Source organism: Aspergillus ibericus (assembly GCF_003184845.1).
Source record: "Aspergillus ibericus CBS 121593 unplaced genomic scaffold BO80scaffold_32, whole genome shotgun sequence".
Classification (NCBI taxonomy): domain Eukaryota; kingdom Fungi; phylum Ascomycota; class Eurotiomycetes; order Eurotiales; family Aspergillaceae; genus Aspergillus; species Aspergillus ibericus.
In genome coordinates, this window is record NW_020292130.1 from 373,754 (window position 1) to 387,290 (window position 13,537).

Sequence of the window (13,537 nt, forward strand, 5' to 3'; positions counted from 1 at the left end):
CGCAATTCTCATGTCAGCCAGCAAAGTCGACATGCCACCGTTTTTTGCGACCAGTCGACTTAAAATCTAGAAAAACCAAAAAAAGGAGAAGAATCCTGTGGTGTCGTCCGTCTCCGATCACACGCTGATGTTTTCTTTTGTTAAATTCGCTCGCAACACCGGAAAATTGGCGGCAGGGAAGAAATGAGCTTGACATTAACGTTGTAATTCCTCGGATTGTCAGATGGGTCACGGCACTTTTACACCTTCCGGAACTTGGTCGTTATCTCGCTAGTCAGCTGTTCGCCTTTGTTTGCGTCTTTGCGTCTTATACAACTCTCTTAACGTAACGACTTTCGATTGTATTCGGCCTGAAGTTTTAAATCTGCTCAGCCTGCAGAGGCTATTTCACGCCTGGATTCCGCTCTGCACCGGTGGGATCGACCAGTGTCGCAATACCATCGCCATAGCGTTTGCGTTGTAGTATCGGTATCGCCAGGTATCGTCAGGTGCCGCCAGGTATCGTCAGGAGTATCGCCAGGGCCTTCGCAATAGATCGACGGTGACAGGGTCCTGTAATACCAGCAGTTCACTTGATACGGTAGGTTTGATCTGTCGAACTGATTGATGCTTGACCTGATTGATGCTCTGGTTGGTTGGTCAGGATTTGGTCATTGAATTACTAACAGCAGGGATGCATGAGAATGAGATTTTACAGGTATGTCCGTTTGTTGCATGATTAATCTCGGGGGGTTGCACTCAGAGGGTAGTTGCATACATCTGTTTGCTTCACTGGAGTTAGACTGCAGATCAGACTACAGATCGTAGAATTGCATAGGCAACTGACAGTTTGTCATGTACACAACGATACCCAGCAACTATCACTCCTTGTCAAGAGAATGCGCAGATAAGCTGTATCATAGACAGTATACCCAATCCCCAACTCCTCACCATCAAGCGGACAAGTCATCATCCATGACAATCCAACCATGACCTCGTAAGGCATGACCATGCAAACCACCAGCCGGGGTAAACAGCCCGACCAGAACACGGTCCTAACCTCAGACCCTCGACGCCGACGCCGACGTCAAAGATCCGCCGCCTCAGCACGAACGGCCATATCACTACCGCACAGCTGATCCTCTGCCTTTCAGGCACCCAGGATCATCAAGATCATACGCACACAGCAGACATCAATCCACCATATCGTACGCGCCACACGGCGCAGCAAACCATCTCATGACGCCATCGCGCCAACACCTAAGCAAAAACCTCAACACCATAAGAGTAACACCTTACTCCGGCGTCTTCGTAGCCCCCTGTTCCACCTCCATACTTTTCTGAATCAAGAATTCGCCGAGAACACGGAGGGGGTTTGCCGGCCTATTCATCCATTACCGTTAGCATCAATCCCAATAAACCCCCTCCCCTCCCCAATCTCGAATCCAACCAAACAAGTAGACCACATAGATACAATCAAGAACATAGATATAAGTACAGGTATAGGTATACGTACTGCTCCTTCGTAACACTCTTCATCCCCTCCAACAAATACGGCACAATCTTCTCATTCATGTATACTCGTGCCGGGGCACCTCCGGGCCGGACCTGCGTGTTGGTGATGGGGGTTGCGGCGGCGGAGTCACCGCCGGGGGTGTTTGCCGCGGAGTCCTGGGCCATTGGTTTTTCTTTCTCTTTCTCTTTTTCTTTTTCGGGGTTGGGGTTGGGGTTAGGGACGGAGGGGGTCGGTGGTGGTGGTTGTTGGGGGGAGGGTTGGCGAGGGAGGATGGTTGGAGGTTGTGGTTGCGGTGGAAGGAGGGTTGTCTGTTTGATCGATAGAATTAGGTTTAGGTTTTGGGTAGAGTTGTTCACGTGGTAAATTGTAGAACAAGGGTTTGTTGGAATTGAACTGAAATCAGGGAAGGAATGATTGAATGGTGGAATTGGAATCGGAATTGGAAATGAAATGAATTGAAAGTGAAAGCGGAGCAGCTCCGCCTGTGGGGATTGCGATGGAGTGAGACGCTGTGGTTCCTGATGGCACTAGGAGGGGGGTTCTTACTGGGATTTCATCGGCCATGGTTATAGAGTTTGTTAGGGGTTGAGTCTGTGTGATGAAGAAGAAGAGTTTGAAAGGTATAAGGTCATATTCGATGGATCTGGACAGGCATGGCCTTGAGCTCTTCTTGCTGATTGCTGCGGTGCTTACAGTCCAGGCGCTGCGATGACGGTGCAAACAGTGCAAAGCGGAATGGAAGTGGGCCGAGTCTGAATCGGGTTATATGGGTCAGGTGATCTCGTGTCGATTCGCGTCACGTCCGGGTTTTATCGTAGTTTGGACCGAGGGTATTGTTGCGGCGTGCTGCTGCTGTGGTGTTGTGCAGCATGTCTCTGTTGGATTACTGGGATACGAAACGTCCGTCTGCGAAGCGACGGAGAATTATCGAGGATAGTGAGCCTGTGGATGGAGGCGATAAAGACAGTCCTGACTCGTCGGATAGTCCGTTGATAGAGGGGCCGGATACACCGTTGCCTGATCGACGAGATTACTATCGTCCTCTGGATGATCCTGGGCTTGAGGCTGATAATGATGCTGAAATCCCGTCAAACAGTCAAACAGAACTCGAGTCATCCCTCCCTGCCGTCCAAACTGATAATCGCGCAATCGAGGAATATGAATCTTCCCGTGCAGTGGACGAGCCGAGTCTCGAGCAGAGGCTAAGAGATGGCACATGGCGGAAGGGCAGGAGTTCTATTTACGTGGATGCGTTCAATCTTGCGCTGGAAACGGTGCTGGATGAGGAGGCGCATTTGTTCGATGCGGCGGAGATGGAAGTCTTCAAGCAGTGGCGGGAATTGGATTACGAAGCCCAATATCTGTGTGTTCTTATACCTTTTTGCAGTGAGATATCCAGGGTATGGCTAACTTGTCAGATATGTGCGTCTCTTCCTCCGCAAAACCTCGGCCTGGCACCGCATCAATCGACTAGGATACTACTCGGATATCGCAGACATGCCCCGGGTAGTGACCGAATTGCGCCGCACTCGCAAGCTTCCATCTGCGGATGGAAATTCCACCGACATCGACACCGTCCCTGTTGACACTGGCTTTGTCCTGGGCGAGGATGGCGAATTCAAATTCGCCGAAGAGGTGGACCAGATCACCACACTAGAAGAAGCGTCGTCCATACTTCTTCTCGACGAACTGAAAACGCTCGCTAAAGAAGCCAAAGTACAAGGAAAGAGTAAAAAAGAGCTCATCACAGCCCTACAACGATCCAGTCAGAAACAAACCGGCCTCGACTGGGGCACATCCCCCAACAGCAACAACCGAGACAACCAGTTCATACAAAAAATCCTCGACCACACAGGCGACTGCATCCGACTCGCCTCCGGCCCTCGCGCCCTCTTCGAACGAGTCCATCTCGTCTTCTACCGATCCACCGAATGGACCGAGAAATCCCTCACCACCATCATCCTCGCCAAAATCTCCCGCCGCAACTTTCCCGACTACGTCGTCTGTCGAACCAATTCCATCTTCCCATCCCGCGCCACCCTCCTCGAATTCGAATCCGCCCTCCGCACCCAATATCAAATCGACTCCATCCTCGAATTCAACGGCACCCCCACCCCGGACCTCCTCACCCACATCAAAGACCTCGCCTACAAAGTCTACCCCCGCTGGAAAACCCTCCTCTACCAAGAACAACAAAAAGAAGACACCATCTACGACTGCGGCGAGGGGGCCTACCTCCGCCGCTTCTCCCCCGCATGGGTCTACACCCGCATCATCCACAAAGGCCTCCACCCACTAGCCCGCTTCAAAGAACACCTCGAAGAACACCGACTCCTCTTCGAACTCCTCTCCCAGCGCCTCTTCCACCCCGCTCGCCGCGGCGCCTGGTACCAACGTAAAGCCCTCCTCGAAGAACACTACCTCTGGGCCCTCACCCCCTCCGACACCCGCACCGAAGAAGCCCAGCGCAAACACTGGCGTCGCATCGCCTTACAAACCTGCGAAACGGGCCTCCAGGACCCCGACTGCCATCTCATCTACCACTACGATCTCCAAAAACGCATCACGAAGTTGGAAAAAGCCCTCAAGGTGGTCAAACGTGAACAACACGACTTCGGACACGTCATGCTCGCCAAACCAATCACCCATACCATCGAGGGCATCCAAATCGAGCGTGATGATCCCGACCTCGGCTCTAAACGCGGCCGTCCGACCATCTGGCTCGATGAACGCGATGGCGGCGAATGTCGAGTCGAGAGTATGTGTCTGAGCTGGTATCGAGATCGTGGTTGGAAGGGGTACCACTCCGAAGGTGGGATTATTCGAACATTAGTACGTCTCCCCCTCCTCCCTCTTTACCTTATCCTTTCCCCCAAATCCAGAAAACTAACGAAACAAAACAAAAAAAAAAAACAGTTCACCTACCTCCTCTACGACATCCTCTTCCACCCCTACCCCAACATCTTCCAAACCCCCTACCAAACCAGCCCCCTCGATCTCCACACCGACACATTCTACCCCACCCGTCTATCCGCCATAAACCACCGACTCGTCGAAATCACCAACGGGGCCGCCGAATCACTCATTCGAGCAGTTCATGCACGGGAATCACCCCGCCAGACGTGCGCGATTGGTCTCGATTGGTCGTTTCCGGTCGAGGATTTGGTGGAGATTGTGCGGTGTTTGGGGGGCGAGGGGTTGGCGGGGGTTTGTCGAGTTTTGGCGCAGGAGTATGCGGTTAGGGGGGGTGGGGTGCCGGATTTGGTGCTTTGGAGAGTGTTTAGTGGAGGTGGGGATGGGGGTAGGGATGATGGGGGTGGGAAAGGGAAGGATGGAGGGGATGAGGGATACGGAGAGGTCATGTTTGTAGAGGTCAAGTCGGCGAATGATCGACTGAGTGATGCGCAGCGGTTATGGATTCATGTGCTTTCGTCGGCGGGAGTGAGGGTTGAGGTCTGTAATGTTGTTGCGAGGGAGGTGAGGCGGGTTGCTTAGTATATCATATCTCATGTCATCTTATATCATGGTATATAGATCGTGCAATGTATAAATACTGATAGAGCAGAGATATTGATACGAGCTTACAAGGTAAGAAGGTATGGAATACATCTACGGGTATGGAAGAAGTGGGTCGTAATTTTTATTAACTATCGATAACCCATCCAGGCAACGACAGCCAAACCACCAAACAGTCCACGAAAGAGATTCGCAACCGTTTAAGCAACCAGAGTGGAAGCGGTGGCGCTCTCGTAACGCCAGGTGGGGGGAAGGACACCGACAGACTTGTAGTAGCGAGACAGACGGTGGATACGAGACTCGATGAGAATCAGACGGAACTTGCTGTCCTTGTCCTTGCGGTTACGCTCGAGGTGCTTGCGGACGGCGACGGCCTATTGCTTATTAGATACATGTCGTCGACACGGTAAACTAGGAGGGATACATACCTTCTTGATCAGGTGGTACAGGTCCTCGGGAAGCTCGGGGGCAAGGCCTGTTAATCACTCTGTCAGCCTGTGGTTTGACCAAGCAGAGGCATACGGGAAACCGAATTCCAGTGCATTTCTGCAGTGGAAGTTGGCACCCTCCAGTTTATGTGGATGTGTAGGTTTGAGGCGGATGCTGCGATATGAACGTAGGCAAATTGGTGATCTTTCGAATCGAATCGGTGTCGATGAGTGACGATTCCGGGTATGTTTCAACCTTCGTCTTTCCGTTTCAGGTATATCATCATTGTTCCCGTTCGATTCGAAGTCACGCCTGGTTGCGATATCGCCGGATATTCCAATCCGATCCTGCCTCGTGCGAAATCCCCACACATTCCTCATAGAACTGGTGCGACTGGTGAAAGGGTGATTGGTGGTGATGGTAATGTCGTACCGTTGGACTTCAAGATACGGAGGATCTTGTTACCTATTTCCAATATTAGCACATCACCATTTTATAAGTAGAATCAAGGATAATCGTACCAGTAACAGTCTTGACCTGAGCAACACCGTGAGAGTCACGGAGGACAACACCAATCTGGGAAGGAGTAGCACCCTTCTTGGCGAGCTTGCAGATCTGCTCAACAACCTGCTCGGTGGAAGCCTTGAACCAAGCCGGGGGAGTGCGAGAGTAGGGGAGAGCGGAGGACGAAATGCCCTTTCCCTTGGAGTGAAGACGACCCATTGTGATTGTTTGGTGGGGGGTTTGTCGGACGGTGGGATTGATTGTCGCGCGGTTGTCGAGAAGTTCAAAGGGAATTTTTTGAGGTTGTCTGGATGGGATTTTGCGTGGGTCGTGGGTCACGTGGGTGGTTCGTGGGTTGTGGGTGCGGTCAGGTGATGGTCGGGGGTTCGCTTATTTTTTTTCCGGTGACGCCTTTTTAAGCGGGAATTTTTCGCGTGGTTTTCTTTTCTTGTGATGGCAAGCTCTGCTGCAATGAGTTTATGTGCTCGATGGTGCAGCTCTGAGATAGGGGTATCTGGCTAACTGCTATTATTGCGAGCAGGTTTGGATCTCAGGTTAGTTTTCATTCCCTACTCCCCATTTTTCCTCGCTTTACAGGATGAAACACACCTTATTTTATTTTTTCTGGTACCTCTTATGTCAGAGGTAGGCTTCGGTCTATCTCGATGATCTAAATGGACTTCTGATATCATCTCATTCCTACTATTGTTGTCATGGGAGTTGTGGCTCAGTGCTGACTCGCATTTTGATAGGTTCACGGTTGAGAAGATCGAGATGGTTTGGATTGATGGGTTCTATAGTGATCATAATGGATATGTTACTGTTCATCTTCTTTCAATTGTAATCTTCTGCTTTGAACGCTGTAGTCTACGACTGGGTCATATGACTGTTATACTGTCATCTAGATGGGTTACCGTGCCTGTGTACGGACTGGAACCATGCCGTTGCTCATCCATGACAGTCACCCGTCATGAAAGGCTTATGAGGCCTGTTGTGACAGCAGGTATGCATCGGCAATAACATCCTCTAGATGAGCCATTTCCAGGGATATTGGATGCCTGGTGGACTCCAAGGCCTCGTGGTATCAACAAGTCACTACGCATGTCAGCTGCACATGGCGATGAATCGATCGAAGATGCTGCCTGGCAATGCAGGAAGCATCACACCGCAACAAGCATCGTTGACAGCATCCGACACTCATACAGCTGCATGTCGCAAATCTGCCCCACGTGCTGTTATAGGCATGAGGTTTCGCGCAACCACGATGAACCTCCATCACTTCTCTATCCTCAGATTCCAAATCCAGGTCGCATAAACCTGCATCGCAGGATGAAACACGCAGAGATGCTTGCAGCGGTGATGTTGACGCGAACAACCTATAGTGATCCGCTGCGTCTGCCTCGTGGTGCAGCAACAGCATATCCAGTTGTAACGACAATAGTCCCGCGTAAGCCCCAGACAGTACTCCGTACACAGTCTGTATTCTCTGTTCGGCTCGCGATTGGCAGACATGATGTGGGTTGCGATGTGTCATATCCAGCACTTGTGGGCTGTGGCATCAATCGTGGTGGCAGGCCAGCCTGATGTGACCGCCACTTGTGGATCGAGTGGGTATAAGCCTGTTGTAACGAAACGAGGAGAATGCGACAGAACCTCGTACTTTGTACAAGTAGGCAGCTGTTTTGCATCCCTCCGTAAGTATATGGCCGATTCTAGACCAGACAGAGGCAACATCATGTGCCGTCATTAGACGACACAAGCGAGTCTCGCTTCATGATTTGACGCCGGAGTCACGTCTGATCTCAGCGATCGCCAAATCAGACCGGCACAGAGGGACGGCGGAAGAGGGGCAGCTGAACCCGTATCGATCAGAGCCCAGATCAATGAAAGATCCGATAGCCAGATCGTGGGTAACGCGAGTCCCACGCATGGTGACCGGTCAGTAGGCGACGAGCCTATGATCACCGCCGCTGGCCTTGCCGCAGCTCCCGTTGCGCCCCATCACTCTCAACCCGTTCTGACGGCCACTGATTGGGCCGGGATGGCATGGAGGCAAACGCAGGATGAAGCTGGCGGCGAGTTGATTGCTTGTTACGGGCGAATCCAAGTCCCGATGTACCATATCGCACGATGTGTTGAGGGTTGGGAAGTGCCGGTCGGACGTCCCTGCAAGCTGATCCCCGCTATGAAACCGAGACGCTTGGACGGGACGCCGTCAGGAGTAAGTAGGCCTCGAGCGAGCAGTGATATCTCCCCTCATTTGACCTCCTCAACAGGGCTGAGTCGACGGCGTAAGCTTAGTCCAAGCAGTCAGAAGCAATCATGAATTTGCGTGCGACGGAGGATATTCTGGCATGCATCGTGTTGCTTTGTTTCCCGTCTTACCCGAGTCAACATCGTTATCAGTGTTCCTGGCATCAGAGTTTTCGCTGTGATTTGTGCGACTAGCCAGGAAATTGCTTCTTCTCCCTCTGTAGATCCATTCATCCCGCGTATGGCTGCCGTGTCTGCATGCGCTGCACCCAGTTTCGAGTTGCGAAGCGAGGACTGAAGTGAAGAGACGGCAAAGAGCAAATGCCAAAAGGGGAATGCTCAGGAGGCGAACACGAGAATACCTTCGATGGAAAGTTCTACGACGGGCGAAATCTATACCATTACCCCATACAGAGGATCCACGAACAGTTAATGATGGGATTAACCAAGGGCTGGACTAGACTTAAACTTAAAATCCGGCAGCTGGAATGCTGAAGAGCCAGACACGAACCGACGCAAGAGGGCCCATAATTAATATTCGGGGATGGTAAACTTTCCAAGCGAAGAGATAACATCATCCCGTATTTATAGAAGTTCTCCACGTGTGTACGTCTGTCATTCGCGTGCTGCATACCATGGTAGAATTCATCAGCTATCACGCAGTAGCAGTATCAGAGATGCATCAAACAATGCGATTGTGGGAGCAAAATTGCAAGTCAGCCCGGCCGTGACTGAATTATGGTGCTCGCTATAGAGTCCATACCCGATGAGGAAAACAAGCATCTCCCTACTGGTACATCGCAAAGCTTGGTCAAAGGCTCCTTTCCACGGTCGTAACCATCCGTGTGATCATCCAGATCACACTGTTGAGGCCGATCAGTCGGGTTTGCAATCCACTTTCGCAGCCAGAAGCGTGCTCGAAGGCGACAATCCATACTGCATCACGCAAGAGCTCTAGGCAGCTAGCACAACACTAAGGACCAGGCCGGTGCCGGAGCGGGAGCCCTAAATTTAGCCGGACGATGACCGTCGTGGCTTCAAGTACCGTGGATGCCTGACGACAGTGTGTCGATCGTCCACGGCACATTCCCGGTCAACGGGTACCGGTAGTTGTTGCTACTAGGGCACCGGCGTGCGGCTATACAAGATGGAAGATACAGGTCGTGGGGAAACAGTGCATCTGTGAGGGGCCGCAGAGGACGCGGCAGTCGGCACTGTTGTAATCGATGGTCCATGCGCGGTTTACTGGGGCATCATCTTGTAGACAGGCGATGGATTTTTGAATCATGGCCATGGCGATGACGACGGAGTATGAGGTGTCGTCAAGTAGTACGGAGTACTACGTTGGCGATTGTGTAACACCCATTGGAGTCAACGAGCACAGATGGCGATCAGCTGTTAAGACACCCAGCATCGGTCTCAGATGGCTGATGATTGAATTGGCCAAATCAACCAGCCATCCTTCTTATGTAACCGACCGTAGGGACGTGGAGCAAACTCCCATGGAACCATGAGTCAGAGCCGAGCAACCGCAGAGAGTTCTGGCAGGTCGACCCTCGAAGCGTCCAAGCACAGGCACCAGGGGCAAAGAAGTTCGACGCGACACTCGTGCGAAGCCGGTCAAACTCAAAAGCGACCAGGATGGGCTTAGTGGAGGTTGATCGCGGTGCTGCAGCGCCGATAACCCTGGCTCGCATACGAGGCCGGCTGTAAGGTACCCTGCTCATCCCTTCCGAGGATGAGAGATTTATGACACGGTCAGATTCCATTATTTTCATTGAGAAAAGCCAGTGTGCTCCAGCTTCAGATATGGAGTACACAGCATTTAGAGTGAATGATCCTGGAAATGTGGGCGCGGTGAACCCCCCGAGATTAGGATAATGCCATTGTTGAATGGTGAAGACAGATGGTCGCTAATGTTTTGGATCCTCCCAATTCTGGGCTGTAAGTTTCAGTAATGGCCATGACACCCACGACCGATCCATGGAAGGGCCGGTGGATCCTCCCTCGTCTCTCCCAGCCTACTCACTTCCACAATACACAGTAAACTACGCCGCTAAAGCTCCATCGTACTCCAATCAGCAGTGAAAAAGACTCCGATCCATGCAGATGGCTGCATCGCGGTTGACCCAAAGGCGTTAGTCTCAGCAACGGCCGGCCATGGCATCGAGTCCCCCGCTCGCCGTGCCCTACCACAGCCTACTACTGTCCGTTCGTCTCTCCTGATTCCGTCTGAATTCCCGATACTACTCGCTAGGAGGAAGTAGTCTGCCACTCGATTGGAACCCCGACGGAGCTTGGAACTTTCTTCGGTGCCCAGAACGGCGTCGTCGCACGAGGCCAGTCGGTGGGTTGCAGTGACTACTCCACCCTTCCATCTGCCCCTGGTGCCAACCTTAGTCTCGCCGTTCATGTCCACCGAGAGGATTCTCCCAGTTTCGCCTCAGAATCCAATCAGCGACGATGCTTCTGTGTGTGAACGGGCCTCCTATCAGTCCATGGTCCTTCCCCAACCAATCCCGGGTAGGATCCAGTCAGTACCATGATTAGGGTCGATGGCACATCATCCATTGCCGTCGTATGGACTCCGTCGTAGTAGTCGTATATCTGATCAGCTCCCCCCCATGTCCGTCGGCGCCCACCTGCTCTTCGCTTCCTCTTGTTTTGCATGCGATAACGCAAGGCTGTTCGTTCGTTCGATTCCAGTCGTTCCACGGCCGTGAGCCTCTTGCGCGGGGTAACCACGCCCTGGCACAGTCCAGCTTGTTGATAACCCCTGCCAGTCGTTACTCCGGAGGATATGACCTTTCCGTATCTCTATCGCAGCACCCGTGCCTTGACGAAGATTCCAGACGGCCATTGAGGCTCACACCATGGCCAACCATACCTTGAACGGCTATTGTCCGACTCCATTCCTCCAGGAGTCTCTTTTCCCATCCACTGGTGGATGTATGTTCCATTGCTGTCTCCTGAGGCTGCTTTTTTGTGACCGAACTGATCGTGTGCTTCAGTCGTTGATGGACGATTCTGCGAGGAACTTACTACCGAACATGGCAAGGTCTCGTGTTGTCTTCCCTGCCCAATGGCTGAATGGACGTACGGTGATGGTATGTGTTTGCCCCAATGGCAGAGAGCCTGGCTAATGGTTGATGTCGCCTCCAGATTTGACCTCCCAGACCAAGGTCGCCAGCTGGCTTGGCGTAGCAATCCTGCCACTTTGTGTCTTCCTCCTCGTGTCGTTTGCCGTGCTTCCCGCGAAATGGACTCATCGTCACTACCTGAGTATCTGCTTCACGCTGGGGATCTGCTGCATGGAGGTGAGTGAATGCAATACACAGGTCAATCGGCTGGTTATCTAATTCGGGCAGCTCGCCTTCATCATCCCGCTGGGAGTCAACCCGGACCAATGCCATAACCAGATCACGCCCAATGACATGCACAGCGACCTGTCGTGTGCCTTTACCGGGTCCTTGCTCCTGTTCGGTGGTTGGGTCTCGGTGGTATTCAGTAGGTTGCGCAGCTTCTTCAGAACGGACATTTGCTAATAGGGCAGGTTTCATTCGCACCTTGGCCTTTCACCTCCAGGTCTGCTGGGAAATCGTCCTGGGGACCAAGTTCATGTGGGGAGCGCTCATCCTGGGATGGAGCATTCCCATTGTTGGCCTGACGGAGATGTTGATCCTGACGGGCGTGTCGTACCGCTTTGGCATCGTGTGCCACATCAACGTCCGCAACAGCAACCGGGATTACTGGGCCCCGGTGTTGGCCTTTGCGACCGCCGCGTTGATCCTGCAGTTCGTCACGATGCTGTACTGCGTCTACGTCTACGTCAAATCCATCTACGACCAGGAGACGTCGACCAACAGCTCCGGTCTCCCGTCGTATTCCACCAGCGTGCGCACCCTGACAGCCCGGCAGGCCTACCGGCGCATCCGTCGCGTCTTCGCGCTGCAATGGCGAGGCATCGCCTTGGTCCTGGTGATCATCGGGAACGTCATCTTCTTCTCCGTGGTCTTCATGCGCATGGACAACCACCTCACCCGGACCGCCGCCAACCTCGAACGCGGCGCCCCCTGGCTCGCCTGTCTGATTCTGACCCAGGGCGACAAACGCCAGTGTTTCGACGAAGCGAGCGACTTCCTCCCCAACAAAGCCACCCTCCTCGCCGTGCTCATCCTCTTAGCCACGGTCGGGTTCTGGAACTTTGTCCTCTACGCGCGCCCCTCCATCTTCCTGGGATGGGCCGAATTGTTCAAATCCCAAGTCACCCGCCAGCCGCACGAATTCGTCTCCGCCGATGCCCGACACACCCCGGACCCCCGCACCTACGAAATGATCAGTGGCTCCAGTCTGCCCCCCTACAAGACGCCCGAACCGGTGGTCCGATCCCCCAGTCCCGCCCGGATGATGGGGTCCAAGAGCCCGGAGAGGGGACATTATGGCCGCGAGGCTCGCTACACCCGGCCGTCCATGAGTTTCTCCTCCCCGCGAGCCCCGAGCCCCTTGCGGGATTGGGAACCGGAGACGACTTTTGCGCCGAGTCATTCACAGAAAGGATCGATCTGACGGATTGTTGGGATGGCGTTGTGGATTATATACCCCTGTGTTTACGATGTACTTCATATACCCTAGAATTTGATACAAAAACTTTCAAACAAACAACGCTGCACCCCAGCCTTGCTTAATGCTTACGGTAGTACGGTAGTATCATCTCGACCCCAAACCTTAAACTCAACGTGACCGGCCAGGTTCGATCCGGCAACATCCCCGCAGAATCGGGCTTGGCTTGCTGACAGCTGAGGTGGCAGGGGCAGTGCATGGCACCCTGGTCTGGACTCTAGTCTTCGGGAGCATTCAAGGGATACAGCCAGTTACTCATGACACACCAAATCATCTTGTCCTTTGTAATTTAACATAGCCTTCGGTTCTTTATGTTGTATGACTGACATATGATGATGCACTGAACTCTGTTCTTTATCTGTAACTCAAATGTATAGACTTTCTTTCATTTTGTCCCTCGTTTGCTTAACTCCTTGCATACAGACACAGACCCAACCAGATGTAGTAGATACTTAAACCGAGGCACATTGAACCTACCTACTTACTTACTCCGTACCTAGTATCTACCGCCAGAATAATCACGAACATGACCTAGCTTCAACCAATTCATTTCTACAGTACCAGTTAATCTAGGCCAATGGATCTCCTAGCCAGAAGCGGTAATTAGCCCCGTTTCAGTCCTTCATTCCTTCGTTCCGTACCTCCAGTAATCTCATCTCCGATAATTCTCCATCTTTCTGATAGTAACAAACAACCCTTCCCCCTCCTCCTCCTCCTCCT

The 13,537-nt window shown here is 52.5% G+C and overlaps 5 protein-coding genes across 5 annotated transcripts; 3 read left to right on the forward strand and 2 right to left on the reverse strand.

Moving 5' to 3' along the window:
• Positions 1-1,132: 1,132 nt before the first annotated feature.
• Positions 1,133-2,171, reverse strand: BO80DRAFT_151075 (DPY30/SDC1 family protein). Its single transcript, XM_025713785.1, has 3 exons — positions 2,042-2,171; positions 1,496-1,650; positions 1,133-1,362 (listed from the first exon to the last, which is right to left on the reverse strand). Exons 1-3 carry the CDS (start codon positions 2,057-2,059, stop codon positions 1,275-1,277), a joined length of 261 nt encoding a protein of 86 aa, XP_025573300.1. The 5' UTR covers positions 2,060-2,171; the 3' UTR covers positions 1,133-1,274.
• Positions 2,172-2,343: 172 nt separating this feature from the next.
• Positions 2,344-4,990, forward strand: BO80DRAFT_495277 (fanconi-associated nuclease 1; the record flags this gene model as incomplete). The annotated part of the gene is made up of 4 exons (XM_025723930.1): positions 2,344-2,858; positions 2,914-4,327; positions 4,412-4,784; positions 4,851-4,990. Exons 1-4 carry the CDS (start codon positions 2,365-2,367, stop codon positions 4,988-4,990), a joined length of 2,421 nt encoding a protein of 806 aa, XP_025573301.1. The 5' UTR covers positions 2,344-2,364.
• Positions 4,991-5,211: 221 nt separating this feature from the next.
• Positions 5,212-6,188, reverse strand: BO80DRAFT_503750 (40S ribosomal protein uS15; the record flags this gene model as incomplete). Its single annotated transcript, XM_025724396.1, has 4 exons — positions 5,962-6,188; positions 5,873-5,905; positions 5,440-5,486; positions 5,212-5,385 (listed from the first exon to the last, which is right to left on the reverse strand). The coding sequence occupies exons 1-4, from the start codon at positions 6,161-6,163 to the stop codon at positions 5,212-5,214; spliced, it is 456 nt and encodes a 151-aa protein (XP_025573302.1). The 5' UTR covers positions 6,164-6,188.
• A 1,526-nt stretch (positions 6,189-7,714) lies between these two features.
• Positions 7,715-8,434, forward strand: BO80DRAFT_151131 (uncharacterized protein). Its single transcript, XM_025713786.1, has one exon. It carries the CDS (start codon positions 7,902-7,904, stop codon positions 8,268-8,270), a length of 369 nt encoding a protein of 122 aa, XP_025573303.1. The 5' UTR covers positions 7,715-7,901; the 3' UTR covers positions 8,271-8,434.
• A 2,391-nt stretch (positions 8,435-10,825) lies between these two features.
• gprM lies at positions 10,826-12,853 on the forward strand. Its single transcript, XM_025717985.1, has 5 exons — positions 10,826-11,146; positions 11,209-11,304; positions 11,360-11,514; positions 11,566-11,704; positions 11,751-12,853. The coding sequence occupies exons 1-5, from the start codon at positions 11,071-11,073 to the stop codon at positions 12,761-12,763; spliced, it is 1,479 nt and encodes a 492-aa protein (XP_025573304.1). The 5' UTR covers positions 10,826-11,070; the 3' UTR covers positions 12,764-12,853.
• The last annotated feature ends 684 nt before the right edge of the window (positions 12,854-13,537 follow it).

Coding starts and splice junctions, on each gene's coding strand:
- gprM (XM_025717985.1), top strand. CDS start 11,071: ATGGCCAACCATACCTTGAACGGCTATTGTCCGACTCCATTCCTCCAG. Junction 11,147..11,208: donor TTTCCCATCCACTGGTGGAT/GTATGTTCCATT, acceptor CGTGTGCTTCAG/TCGTTGATGGACGATTCTGC. Junction 11,305..11,359: donor TGAATGGACGTACGGTGATG/GTATGTGTTTGC, acceptor TGTCGCCTCCAG/ATTTGACCTCCCAGACCAAG.
- BO80DRAFT_151075 (XM_025713785.1), bottom strand. Junction 1,363..1,495: donor AAGAGTGTTACGAAGGAGCA/GTACGTATACCT, acceptor ATGGATGAATAG/GCCGGCAAACCCCCTCCGTG.
- BO80DRAFT_151131 (XM_025713786.1), top strand. CDS start 7,902: ATGATCACCGCCGCTGGCCTTGCCGCAGCTCCCGTTGCGCCCCATCAC.